Source organism: Apostichopus japonicus, chromosome 8 (genome assembly GCF_037975245.1).
Source record: "Apostichopus japonicus isolate 1M-3 chromosome 8, ASM3797524v1, whole genome shotgun sequence".
NCBI classification, from domain to species: Eukaryota; Metazoa; Echinodermata; class Holothuroidea; order Aspidochirotida; family Stichopodidae; genus Apostichopus; species Apostichopus japonicus.
The window spans coordinates 18611642-18625228 of record NC_092568.1 but is presented as its reverse complement, the minus strand read 5'-3'; the positions used below and the strand labels follow the sequence as shown (position 1 = coordinate 18625228).

General features: G+C 39.0%; 1 protein-coding gene across 3 annotated transcripts in view; it reads left to right on the top strand.

Annotated features, from left to right (window-relative positions):
• LOC139970869 (circularly permutated Ras protein 1-like) overlaps positions 1-9504 on the top strand; it is a 33714-nt gene extending 24210 nt beyond the window's left edge. For all 3 annotated transcript variants that reach the window (XM_071976923.1, XM_071976922.1, XM_071976924.1), the window contains 8 exons: positions 723-920; positions 2508-2688; positions 3619-3858; positions 4809-4937; positions 5595-5690; positions 6475-6566; positions 8502-8610; positions 9119-9504. In XM_071976923.1, the coding sequence (XP_071833024.1) occupies positions 723-920; positions 2508-2688; positions 3619-3858; positions 4809-4937; positions 5595-5690; positions 6475-6566; positions 8502-8610; positions 9119-9283 (1210 nt within the window). In that variant the 3' untranslated portion in view covers positions 9284-9504. The remainder of the gene's footprint in view (positions 1-722; positions 921-2507; positions 2689-3618; positions 3859-4808; positions 4938-5594; positions 5691-6474; positions 6567-8501; positions 8611-9118) is intronic.
• The last annotated feature ends 4083 nt before the right edge of the window (positions 9505-13587 follow it).

Below are 13587 nucleotides of genomic sequence, written 5' to 3'. Positions count from 1 at the left end.
AACAATGTCATACTTTGTAGATAGATGCCCCATGAGTGAAATTGGTAGAGGTCCACAGGTGTTTTGGTCTGAAAACCTTTGAACTGATAATTCCATAAATTAAAGCTACAATAAATCTGTCAATTTTCCAATGGTATGATTTTCTTTTTGTGCAAAATTTTTTGGTCCAATTCAGTTCAGTTAAGTTGTTTTGTGTAGGTGCTCTACAAGTCTTTAACAGAAAATACAGTCATCCAGGAAAGTTCAAGGAAAGTTTATATGTAGTATTGCTTTAAAGCAAACTCAAGTGGCCCTTATCCAGTTTCACCCTCTGAGCATCAAGGGGTCAACAGGTTATCTCAAATGGTGGTGGCAAAAATGGGCTCAAGGGGTCAAAAGGTTATCTCAATTGGTCTCAGATTTGCAATTTGTTTTGTGATTTATACCCCATGACTTGTGGACTGTCCAAATATCTCACAATCTCATGTAGAGCTCTCAGTCTATAAATAATACATTTTAAAGGGATTTGGATTAGGAATTGGAATAAAATTTCTATACTGTAAAATCCTTACCATTGAAATAATGGTCAACATCATAAGTGCTTCCTGATACCTTCCCTTATACCTTGCCACATTAGGCAACAGATGATGTATATTAACATGTATTGCCTACCACACTATGAATATCTTTAGACACAGTAACCACAAAACGTTTTCGCTTTCTGGGTTTTATTTTTCCTTCAGGCAAATTGATTTCCATGAGATTGAATCACCAGAGAAGAAGGCAGGACTTGTGTCCTTTGGATCGGTGATTAAGTTTATGTGTGATAAAGATACCAAGGTTGAGTTTACAAGTGCTGCCAATTACCTGGATATGTTACTGACAATTGGAAAAAGGCTAGCCGTAACTGAGACCATGAAACCACTGAGCGAAAACGCCGAGTAAGTTTGACATGTTTATCAATCTATAATGATGTGAAAGATAATTAAGATCACAAGCTCTTCCTCAAACTAAGCCTAACTATGCAAAGTTGGAGGTTGTGACAATAAAATGTTTGAAATATGATAAAGTAACTTAATAAATTCCCATGGTTCCGACTACTGGGTATGTACAGTATATTCCTGTAGTGCTGTGTCACGTCGACTGATGCGAACAAACGATACTCTCCTGTATATATGTAGGAAATAAACTAGCATGGGCTTTGCTCCTTAGATTCTCATCTGTTCATATAAACTAATAACTTTTAATAATTAATAATTAGTTATTAATTAATAACTTTTGCCAAGACTTATATTTTGTCGAGTGTGTAGGTGACACTCGCATACATCTACGTCTGTCTCTCATGACTTAATGTAGACTTTTTCTTGATACCTTGTTTTTTTAAACTTTATTTATACTACACAAAACTGAAGTTATAGAAAAGGTAGAGCCCAATTTTGTTAGTTCTTTAAATGTTTGCCTGTTGTACATTGCAAACAAATTTATTCTGTCTACATTTGTATGCAATGTAATGTTAAAAAAAAAACAAGCTTTAATTTCATTGAATCAATGTAGCACAAAAAAAAAAAATTGTGCATGAAAGAGTTTTTCACAAAATAGGTGGTAGCAGACTATCAAGGAGCCAATTAGATCTTCTAGATTTATTTGTCAACCATGTAGGATGAAAATCCCAGTGCTGATTCAATATCAATAATTGAACGGTATCATGTGTATTATTTCATTGTTTAAAACAGTTTGTATTTCTGATGCTAATGTTAGGCTGCATCTCTTGGTAGCAAAGCACTTGTGTGATGTGAAACTGGTTGGTTATTATGAAGAAGAAAATATGTGACAAATGACGAAGCTGTTCCAATACATTGGTTATATGAAGGCCAACTTTATTTAGAAGAAGACAGATTCTTTCTGTGTCTTCGTAAAAGCTGTGCATCATAGTTACAGGATGTGCTTATGTTAAGAAACTCTGTCGTCCTCTCCCCCCCCCCCCCTCACCTCCAACTAGTTGATTACATTAGCAAACAGCATACTAGACTAAATGTATAGGCTTTCCTTGTTTGTAGTTGAGAACATAAGCAGTGATTATGTAACCATTTAGTTAGTTATACAGTCTGATATAATTAGAAGACTATTTTGGTATATAATAACCTTTTGTGCAACTACAGACCTTCGACATTTAGCAACTATTTAAACTTAGAAATCATTATGACGTAACTGTGACAAAACATACGTGATAAATTCAACTACCTTATTCCCTACCCTGTTCCTTTAATCCTCTCTTTGTCCCTCCACTGTTTATCTCCTACCTCTCCTCTTCCCCTGTTGCATTCTTCTCTCCATCCCTTGTCCCCGTTCATCTATCTCATTGTGTTCACAGTGCTCATTAACCTGTCTGTATTCTGTGCATGTTTTTGTCCCTTCTGTTACTGTTACTTGTCATTTAGCCTCTGAAGAAGATCCTGCTAGGATCGAAACGTCAGGCCAACTTACTTTTACACATAAATTCAACACCTAACTATATATTCTCTCCTCAGAGCTCTGCGAGGACAGATCTCTAACCTACGTCTTGCTGGCTCTACAGCACTGGGGCCTGCCTTGGCCATGTGTGTGGGTTTCTTGAGCAAGACTCCAGGCTCAGAGATAGTATTGTGTACCGATGGACAACCTAACCAAGGAATTGGAAGCTTGCCAGGAGATCCTGAATTTTATGATAAGGTCAGAATCTGCCGTCATATATTTATTTCCAGACAGTGGTCATTTTGTTGAATTTTCCATTGTCCATATGTACATAGCTTGAGAAGGGTGTACTTTGTTTGAAGTCCTTTCACCGTCACCTTCTGAATGGTAGCCATTGAAAAATGGGGTGCGATGGTTTGTTTTACACAGTATCCAATCTATTACAGCTTCTCACTTGCACCTGCCTACCAAAACAATGTTTAATTAGTTAGTTGCGACCATGTACAGCTTAGGGCAGGACGACTCAGTAAATAGAGGGCAGTCTTTGTATTTCTGAGGCCACTGTTTTTCGTTTTTGTTTTCTTCTGTCTAGCCGATATTTTCTGTGCTCTTTCGAAATTTCCAAAAACTAGAAAGAAGGAAACTCGCAAATGCCTTGCTGATATCCAGACATATTGATATCTAACCTTGTGCTCACTCGCCACCCTGATAAGAGATACTATTTCAGCGTTTTACCTCCAATCATGTTCATGTACCAAAGATAATGGGGGGGGGGGAGCAGTGGCGGAGCTAGGGGTATTGGTCAGGGGAATGAGAATGGTCTGTAGGGGTGCTTTCGACACTATCTAAGCGGAGCACCTTTGTTGGGCGCGGAGCGTACAGAAAATTTTTGAAAAAAGATACTCCCTAGATCGCCGGAAATTACCCTTTCCTGGCCTTGCTAATTTGCAGATAATGTGACAAATGTCAATGAATAGATTAGAGCGCAATAAAAAAGTCAATAATCGCAAATAAGTAAAAAGTGGTAAAAAGCTGGAAAGGGCGCCAGCAGTCCATTTGAGTCCGTCAGGGGGGGCATCCGCCCACCCCTGACTGTATGGACGCTCCGCCACTGGGGGGAAGGACGGCATGTGTAGAATGTCAACCATCTATCTAAGTTATTGTGTCTCATGGTTTCCCTCTTGACAGATTGGAGAGATTGCTCAGAAGCAACAAACAACGATATCGGTGATCGGTATACAGACTGGTCAAGAGTACGAGCTTGAGACTGTCAGTAAGGCTGCTGCCATCACTGGTGGGACTATTAACCTTCTCAGTCCTCACGAACTCAGCCACAAGATGAGGGAACTCATGCAGGACGCAATTATCGCCACCGGTGTCGAGGTCACAGCGATACTTCATCCTTACCTCTGCTTTGTCAGTGAAAAGGTAAAATCCTGCCCCCACCGTCAACTATTCATCAAATATTTCTATTTTTTATTGGGGTGGGGTTGGGGAGGATTTTTCGCAGGTTTTAACAATGTAGGATATTGTTTTTTATAGAAACTCTACATCAATGTTATTCTATATTTGGTGAATTTTGGGAATTGTAGCAATTTGTTTTCACTAACGACAAAGATGGAAACATGCAGTGTGTCATAAATAATACGTCAGCCACATATTGTCTGGCTACATACGCCCAGTGCCCACATGATTGCCCAGTGCATGTAATATTAAAACCCAGCCAAATATTGTCTGGCTAAATACGCCCAGTGCCCAAATGATTGCCCAGTGCATGTAATATTAAAAACTAATTCACACATACAGCAAAGTTTGTCTCAAGTTATATTGCACTGAGAAAATTTTGGAACACCCATATTGTTTGCCCCAGTAAAGTTTTGACTCTTACAGCGGGCATGGAAGGAACTTAGGCTAAAATATGAGCTACTGAGAACTTCAGGGACAATCAACGTTTATTTCCTTAGTAATATTTTTGTCTTTTTGGTTACTTGCCGTAGGCAGGCAAATAACCTATGTAATCAAGTTGGCATGTGTGTGTGTGTTACACCCTAGCTTGTAAACACCATATCTCAAGATAGGTAACATCTGCAGTACTCATATTTTGCATGCGGCTTCCCTACCATGATTACATGAATCCTTTTGTTTTGGGCGGAGGTCAAAGGTCATTTGCAACTTGTAACATATCATAACTTGAATTACAAATCAAGTTTGTCAGACTTTCTGCCGAATCTGAAAAAAAGAGTACAGTTCAGGCCAGCTAGGTGGCCATGCAGTGACTTTTAGGAAGCTTACTGCTTTTAATATTGGAAAGGAACTGACAGTACACCTAATATTTTATGAATCTTTCTTTGTGAATAATTGTTTGTTGATGTACACAGATTGAGTTCAACAAGAAGAGTATTGCTTCATGCAGTTTGGGGAATGTACACAAATACACAGAACTGACCTTCAGATTCCAGAAGAAAGAAGAGTTCCAAAATGCTGAAGTTTCTGCTTTGCCTTTCCAGGTGAGCCAAGATTTACTTCTTTAAAAGTATCTTATGGGTCGTATGAGCTTTTAATTATTTTCAAAACAAACTTCTAGAGAATGTTATAGTTTTGTAGAACAGTGGGGAAGGGGTGGGTTGATGTAAATTGCTAATTATATGACATGTTGGAAAGTTTGATCACTGCTATTGCTGACAAAGGAATCTAAATAATCATCTGAAACAGGAGATCATGTTATTGCTGCCTGGAGAGATATGACAAAATATGGAAATAGAGCTAAATATTATTTACTTTCACGAGGCTATAGCTTCCTTTCACGAAATGCAACCATTTTGAAATGAAAAGATGAAACATCATGAAACTGTAGGACATTGCTAAGATGGTTCTCTTGTCTCCTATTCATCAAACTAAAAGTCGGTTGTTGTTACAAATAAACTTTAATTGTGAAGCAAACGAATTGAATTAATATTCAATACGTGCTAGATAGAACAAGGTGCTTCTATCCTGAAATTGATTGGTTGTTTGTTTATCAATGAGAACTGTGAAAATTATGACAAATCTTGGAAATTCTCATAAAACAGTAATATGAATAAAACCAAAATGCAATCGAGTATGCTTTGAGATTGCCCCCCCCCCCTCAAAAAAAATACCCAATGCATTGTTGCCTTTGCTTTTAGATTCAAGTTCGTTACACCACCAAAGACGGGAGAAGATTTCTTCGGATTTTGACAGAGAAACGCGAGACGACATCTGACAGAAATCAAATGGAAACGGTTAGATATCTCCTTTTTGTTTCTTTTTTGGTTTAATAATGTCAAGAAAATTGTTGCTGGAACAGAAATATAACCGAAGGCTTGTATAGAACTATGAGATGGAAATCTCCAGTCTCAATCTATGCTCTGGGTTTTCAGATAAGTCTAGGGTGGTGGTTATTCTATATGTCATTCTTAATCTCTTACTTGTACTCTTCAGTACCATAACATATTCATTATAATCGATATCATTTGAATTGACTTTGTCACAATCTCTGCTTCTGCACTTGCCAAATAAAAATGAAAGTTGCTCAAGAGTGTAAATCTGTAACACGTTAGCTTTAGTCAATCTAAAACACCAGAAATGATGAAGCACGGAAGAATCACAACAGTGAAGAAAGAAATTGCTCTAAATTTGAACGAGCAATAAGATATTCTATGGGGCGTTGCCTGTGCACCTGGATATTCTATGGGGCGTTGCCTGTGCACCTGAATATTCTGTGGGGCGTTGCCTGTGCACCTGGATATTCTATGGGGCGTTGACTGTGCACCAGGATACTCTATGAGGCATTGCAGGCACTAAAGATGTGTATCCGTGAATTGAACAACATAGTCAAAGATGCTTAGATGGGAATGGCGCGATATTTGATTTGTGACATTTGGTGATACCTATATGTCATCAATTATAGAACCCTAAGTGTCTATACCTATTGCTGAAAATAAGGGGGAAATTATATCATTATGACAATGATAAAATAAAAGGTGAAAATGTTAGCACTTCATAGCTTTAAATTCTCTCTAACAGAACTTGAATATTCCGGTAGTGGGTGCCATGGCGATGAAGGAATCTGCTGCAAAGGCTAAAGCAGGAAATGTCCTGGCAGCAAGATTGCATCTGTAAGTACTTTCTCTTTGCAAACTGCTCTCTAGATTAAGGTATTCTGTAGCCCTCCAGGTTTTATTTACTTATTTGGTTTAGTAATATGACTAATATTCTTTGCTTTCACTAACTAATAAAACTTTTTTCACTAACTAATGAAACATTAATGCCCTGTATACATCATGTGATCCTCATCTAGCATGGCAGGAAAATACCACCCCCCCCCCATTTTTTGGACCTTTTCCCCCTGACCTTGACCCCTTACCTTGTACCTCAGAAATCAATCTATAATTTGTCAAAGCTACAATTTTTCGAAACTTTTGTTAAGTTCTCATCTGCTTGTGTACTTTAATACATAATGGATGACAGTCTCCATTATCTCTCTCTGTTCTATTTTTCAATACTGCAGTTTGCTTTCCTGTGGTTTATAGTCGCTACAGCAGTGCAAACTTGCAGTCGTTGCCAAACTCTGCCGATCAACGACGGTAACATTTGCCGTAAAATCCTGCATTACCGGTCTGCAAAAGCTGCTGTGCTCTTTAATTTATCCTTGTCGTCTTAGGTGTCTTCGTAATGCTCTAGATTATGAAGCTATCCAAGTCTATTTTTCAGACGTCCTTGAGAATAAAATTGTGGCAGAACGAAACTGATATGATACCTGTAGACTGTTAGTTCTGTACAGTACTAGTCTTATTTTCTCCCACGTTGAAAAACCAGAGCACTATGATAGTACTATATACCTACAGGCTTCAACGTTGAGAGCATTGTGGTCAAGTGGTTAAGGCAGACTTGTGACAGTGTTCTAAGGTTTGCAGATTCGATTCCTAAGCCAGATCATTAAGTTGTGTCCGTGGGCAAGGCACTTAATCTCCATTGCCTCCCTTCACCCAGGTGTGTAAATTGGGACCTGTGAAGTAAACTTGTAAATACACTTGCGTGCGCCAGATTTGTGGCTGCACCCTATGGGAAGTCCCCCAGGGGACACAGATGTGGTGCACTGTAGTGCCCCAGGAGGGATTGTTTGAATTGTACACACTTTGGTGTGTGGGTGCCACAAGTTACCAATGACCAGGGTTTAAGTGTTGCAAAGTCGTGTGGGAGTGTCTTGGCCTTCAACAAGACTATAAGCCTTCAACTGTTAACTCTAACTGAGTTAAACAAGGGACAAATGAGTTTAATGCATTGGATGCCAACAAGTTTAGAATAATTAATTTTTCTAAGGCATCTTCCATGGACACTGAAAATCTGAAGCATGTAGGCATTAACTAAAGCCCACCCCCCCCCCACCCCACCTCCAATTCCACACACACAAAAAAGAAGGAAAAAGGAATGAAACCTGATTGCTCAATTTGTCAAAATATAATTCCCACAAAGCTAAAGATGAGTATTTATTGAAAGAGCATTTTAGGGGCAACATGTGGATATATGAAGCATTCGTACACCTCAATCACCATAACATTGCCTTGATGTCCTTTCACACTTTAAAAAGTGCCTGGGTGACCTTTTGAGAGCTGTGTTTGTGTCCCTACCCCTACCACATTTTGTAATGCCATTAAGACTCATTGGTTCCAGAGAATGACAACAACCATGCCCCTTATTGGAGATGCCCTGGTATTTATCTCCTTCAGTGTTGGAACTCCAGTGTCATCAGCGCCAGAATCAAAAAAGGAACTGCTGGTTCATAAAAATCTAGATTGTACGGTTTTACGAACAATCTCGTCATTTGTCCCTGAATTCTGTCAATTCTTCACAATGTCACGTTTTTCTCACTTTAAAAGAAAGGCTAGCTTCAAAGTTTTCGAATATGTCCCTTGTCATCTGATCACCAGCAGTGATGCTTTAATGATTGGCTCTACAAGAGAGGGCTAGCAGCATATTATATTTCCTTTACCTTAAATTACATAAATCATACACAGGATTTCAAATTTCATCTCCTTTCAAATCTTTGACAGGAAAAGTCACCATATCATGAGCGTTGCCAGTGCAACCCAAGATTACGACAAGGGAAATGAATTTTTGTCCTTCGAAAGAAACGCATTGGAGTTGGAAGGGGAATTAATGGTAAGTAATAATACCAGTCACCTTTCAAAAAACACATTTCACCAGATATGGCCACATGTATTTGTGAAAATGTTCGAGATAAATGAAGAGTTTTCTCAATTGTCATCCAGTACTGTTTGTTTGTACTTATTCTATAGGAAAGCCTCATAAGTAATAACAATTAATGGCTTCAGCCCCAATTCTAAATATGCAAACTAGGCAATAGGCAAACAGGTCCAATCAAGCTAGGTACCACAAAGTGTGGCAGATCAAAGCCTCTTGCACAAGTCACTGATGTGAGCGAGTTTGAAAAGAGTCTCTGTTCAGGAAATAGTGACTGAGTAGAATTTTTCCTGTAAAAATCAACAAAAGACCTCCTTGGACATTTCTTGTAGTCAAAACTTGAATAAAGATACATCGAAAAGCATTTATTCCTAAATAATCTTATGGATTCAAATTATTTTGCAAATTTCTTTGTAATTTTTTTTTTTTTTTTTGCCAACTCTATTTTGTTCTTATCTTTATAAAGGCACCTAGGGCTGCGGCACCAAGTTTAAGAGCGGCCAATCTGCACAAGGTAGGCCAAGAACGGAGGGCAGCAAGGATGAAAGGTATAGTAGGAATGAGGGAGTTTTTGCACTCGAATTGTAGTCCTACATCGTCACAACATCAAGAGAAGTTCTACAAATATTAAGTGAAATATAAAAAAATACAACTTACAATATGGATGGCAAGGCCTTGATTTCTTTTCATTTTCATTATGGTGATGGTTTATTGAAATAAACTTATACAAGCGTTGCCAAGATGAAAGAAGACCCTCTGTTTTACCGCAAATTACTCACTTATTGTAATTTCTCTATCGCTCGATATCCAGCATTCTCTAAATGCAGCATAGTAACAGTCGTTTTTGTTATTCCTATATAGACAGCTGCCATGTGTCCGATTTTTTTGGTCATAATAATATAAAAACTGAAAACAACAAGGAAACTCAATTTCTGCCCCTCGCCCTCCCCCAAAAATGGAAAAGAAAGAAAGAAAAGTTAGCCCAGCAGTCTTTCTCAACTGAATCTTTGATAAAGTTACCTCTCATTTTAATAGTGCCATGTAAATATGAGTATCTATCAGGTTGTTTTGTTTGGTATGTACCATTAATGTGCTTTCCTGGAGAGGGGGTGTATTTAGCATTCTCATCTAATTTGTTTCTTCTTTACATATTCCATTGTGTATCATTGTTTTACACTTTCCATTTATTCCAAGCTCCATTGTTTATTATTGTAGAATCGTTGTTCCCAACATGTTTCCTGTTTACTTTTTTTTGGCTTTGTTTATGTTTTATATTACCTTTTTGCCTGAAATGTGTAATCAGATATTCCTTAAGATTGGAACAAAGTTCTTTCATAAATTGAACTCACCTATTTGCAGTTGTCTGTTTGATTTCTACAGAATATATTGTTAACTAATTCATGCTAAGACACCTATTTTAATTTTAATATTTTGAAATATCTTCATTTCATATGATTTTTTAGTAAAATAAAATGTCTAAATGGATATCACTTACTTATAACATGTTTTACTTTTATCATATACAAAAACCAAAGTAGCTTAGTTTAACCTGAGCCTTTACTTGTCTCTGTAGTTATATAATTTACTCTTAAATTTAAATTATTCTTATAATCCATATTTCCCCGAACCTCCAAAATTCCGGGATACACCCCTTCTCCCGGGGTTAGCCCCTTCTCCCACGGTTATGCCCTTCCCCGGGGATATACCGCTCCCCATGGGGCTATGCCTCTTCCCGACTTTCCAAAGTCTCCCTCGACAGGCCTGTGGTAATGCCAAAAGCAGCAACAGGTGATTGCACGCATCAGTACATTTATTGACTATATATTACCTTAATCTTGTTTGGTTTGAGTTTTGTATCAGCGATGGACTATATAATTTAGTCACATGAATATTGAATATATTCTTTTATTAACACCGACCATGAAACATTTCTTCACGCCCAATCATCTATATCTTACCGAGACATGTGATATCATGTCGTACCACGGAGTTGTACATAACAGCTACCTTCATCAGGTGCGTATCCAGGGGGGGGGCGTTGGGGGCGCGCGCCCCCCGGATAAGAAAAAGAGGAGAGAAAAAAAAGAGAAGAAAAAAGGAAAAAAGAGGGGAAAAAAGAAGAGGAGGAGAGGAAGGAAGAGAAAAGAAAAAGAAGAAAGAGAGAAAAAGGAGAAAAGGAGGGAGTAAAAGAAAAACGCGAAGACACCGGGAAGAGAAAGAGGAACAGTGACATCATTACAGCGCTGAAGGGTAGCCAGTGACGGATCAATGATTTCGTAAAAGTGTGACTCACCCTACCCCTTACACCGACAACTCCATTTTTTGACGTTTCCATTTTCCTCTCTCACTAATGATCTATATATATATACTATATATGGTCTATCATAACGCGTGTGTAGAATTGTGCTATGAAACCAACTGTGGCTGGTCTCGAACTCGACCGTGTCGTCGGGGAACATGACGATTTTTGGGATGGGGGCGACCGCCCGCCCCCCCCCCATTCAGCATTTTTTTAAATGATATCGCTAAGTAATTTCAAAATAGAAAGTGCTTAGATGCAACTTACAAGGCCTGGGAAGTGTCATTTCCAGCGATCTGGGAGACATTTTCGGCCAAAATTTTCTTGTACGCTTCGCGCTAACAAATGGTCCTGGGTAGTGCCATTTCCAGCGATCTGGGAGGCATTTTCGGCCAAAATTTTCTTGTACGCTTCGCGCCAACCTATGGTGGCGCTACGCTGAGGTAATTTGCCTACAGGCTTCGCCCCTCCCTTGGCAAATTCCTCGCTACGCGCCTGTTCGAATTTGAAACGCAAACAGCAGATATCCAATCATATCAGTGAGCATGAAAATGGCGTTCCATGATGAAAAGCCTCAAAACTGTCCGACTTGCCTGAAAAAATAACCAAAAATTTCGCGCGCGAAGCGCGCGTTCAACGCGTCAATGTCGATATCATATAAGCAAGCATCGGTTATTACATCGCATGCCATCATGTACCGTACGGTCCGTTCAAATTGCGCAGTATACCGCGGGATGCTAATGTAAACAACGACATGTCTCATGTAGATGTATCAAAAGCATGGAGGTCCAATTATGTCAAAACTCTCTTTTACTTTAGTAATGGCGAATTAGGGGCTGCACCCCGCCGCGCAGTGGCGGAGCGTCCATACGGTCAGGGGCGCATGCCCCCCCCCCCTGACGGACTCAAATGGACTGCTGGCGCGTTTTTCAGCTCTTTACCACTTTTTACTTATTCTAGATTATTGACTTTTTCATTGCGCTCTCATCTACTTATTGACATTTGTCACATTTTGTTGGTGTAATTTGGAGATGACACCTATTTATTCTTCGTTTATCTGCAAATTAGCCAGGCCCGGAAAGCGTCATTTCCGGCGATCTAGGGAGTATCTTTACTCAAAAATTTTCTGTACGCTACGCGCCAACCAGTGGTGGCGCTCCGCTTAGATAGTGTTGAAAGCGCCCCTACAGACCATTCTCGCCCCTCCTGACCAATACCCCTAGCTCCGCCAATTCCGCCGCGCCTCCTACGCCTATGTGTATAGTGTTCGGTTTCGGAAATATCTGCTATTTTTTCATTTCCTTCAACCAAGTTTTATAATAGCCGTTATAAGAGGTTTTAATATTTCTACACCAATAAATTAACTGTGTCGGAATTTTAGAAAATTTCTGACCAACATTCTGCATCAGACTTCCCTCTACTCGTGCAATTTTGACCGGTCTGTTAGGGGTTGAAGGAAGTTTTTCTATATTGGTTGTCCATAGATGAAATTTTGTACAACATTATGGGTATGTTTTGAAGTGAGTTTATTCACGAGAAATGTGAATTTTCAAATTCTCAACAAATATGGGGCTTAAAACCTTGAAAAGTGGGGTTGATGGGTATTGTGGGCCGCGACGTAGAATCACCTACAAAAGCAAAGACCCACAGGAGATGCGATCAGGTCGAACATGATGTGTGCCGGGTTGACAATCTTCAAAAAGGTTATGGATGGAAAAAAAACTATTAGGAAATACTTGGTTCTCAGGCAAAAAGTGTACATCTGGTTGGTCATTTCAAGCCCGAGAAGTGCCGTTTCCGGTGATCTGGGGGGTATCAAAATAAGAAATTTTCTTGTACGCTGCGCGCCAACCGATGGTGGCGCTCCGCTTAGATAGTAATTCGCGCCCCCCGGGTTTGAAAATCCTGGATACGCGCCTGTTCATGCAAATTCCACATAATCGTCAAAACTAATTTGGATTCCAAACCTGTCTTGTAGAAACAATCACTAGGTGAAAACAAGCTTTAACATGATATCCGACATGCCAAAATCTTATATCACAATTTAAAGATCCTAACTAATTTTCAGTCCACCAGGATCGAGGTGTCCTGCTTTTAAAATTTGGCTGTTTGTCAGATTAACGTTCAAATGTGATTAAGTAAACAATCCTTACTGCAATTAACCTTCTGTACTACCCTTGTGTTCACCAACCGTGAAAGATTTCGTAAGGATAAATTAAGTGGGGAACCCCAAACGTATCCCATTTTTCACCTCTTTTTTTTCCCCGTTTTACTCGGGGCAAGATGTGACTCATAGCCTAAGTATTTGTGTCGATTGTTAAGATTAATATTTCAAAATCAGTTAATGGGTGGGTGTATACCGGTATATACCTTTAGTGCGCAAACAGAAACAAGTTAAACCACGGTAGCCAAATAAAGTTGTTTGTCTAAAAGATTGTCAACTATCTAAAGTAGTTTCTTCTTGTTGATACCAACTTACCAAAACACTGTATAGTTTAATTTGATATTGTTGTTAACATTGTGTTGAAGGTTGTAATTTCTCAGCATAAAAACTAACCAACAATTAACAGTGTTGCTATTCAAATTTTAGAATTACCCTAACAGCTATCAATGTTACATACATGATCACATGGACC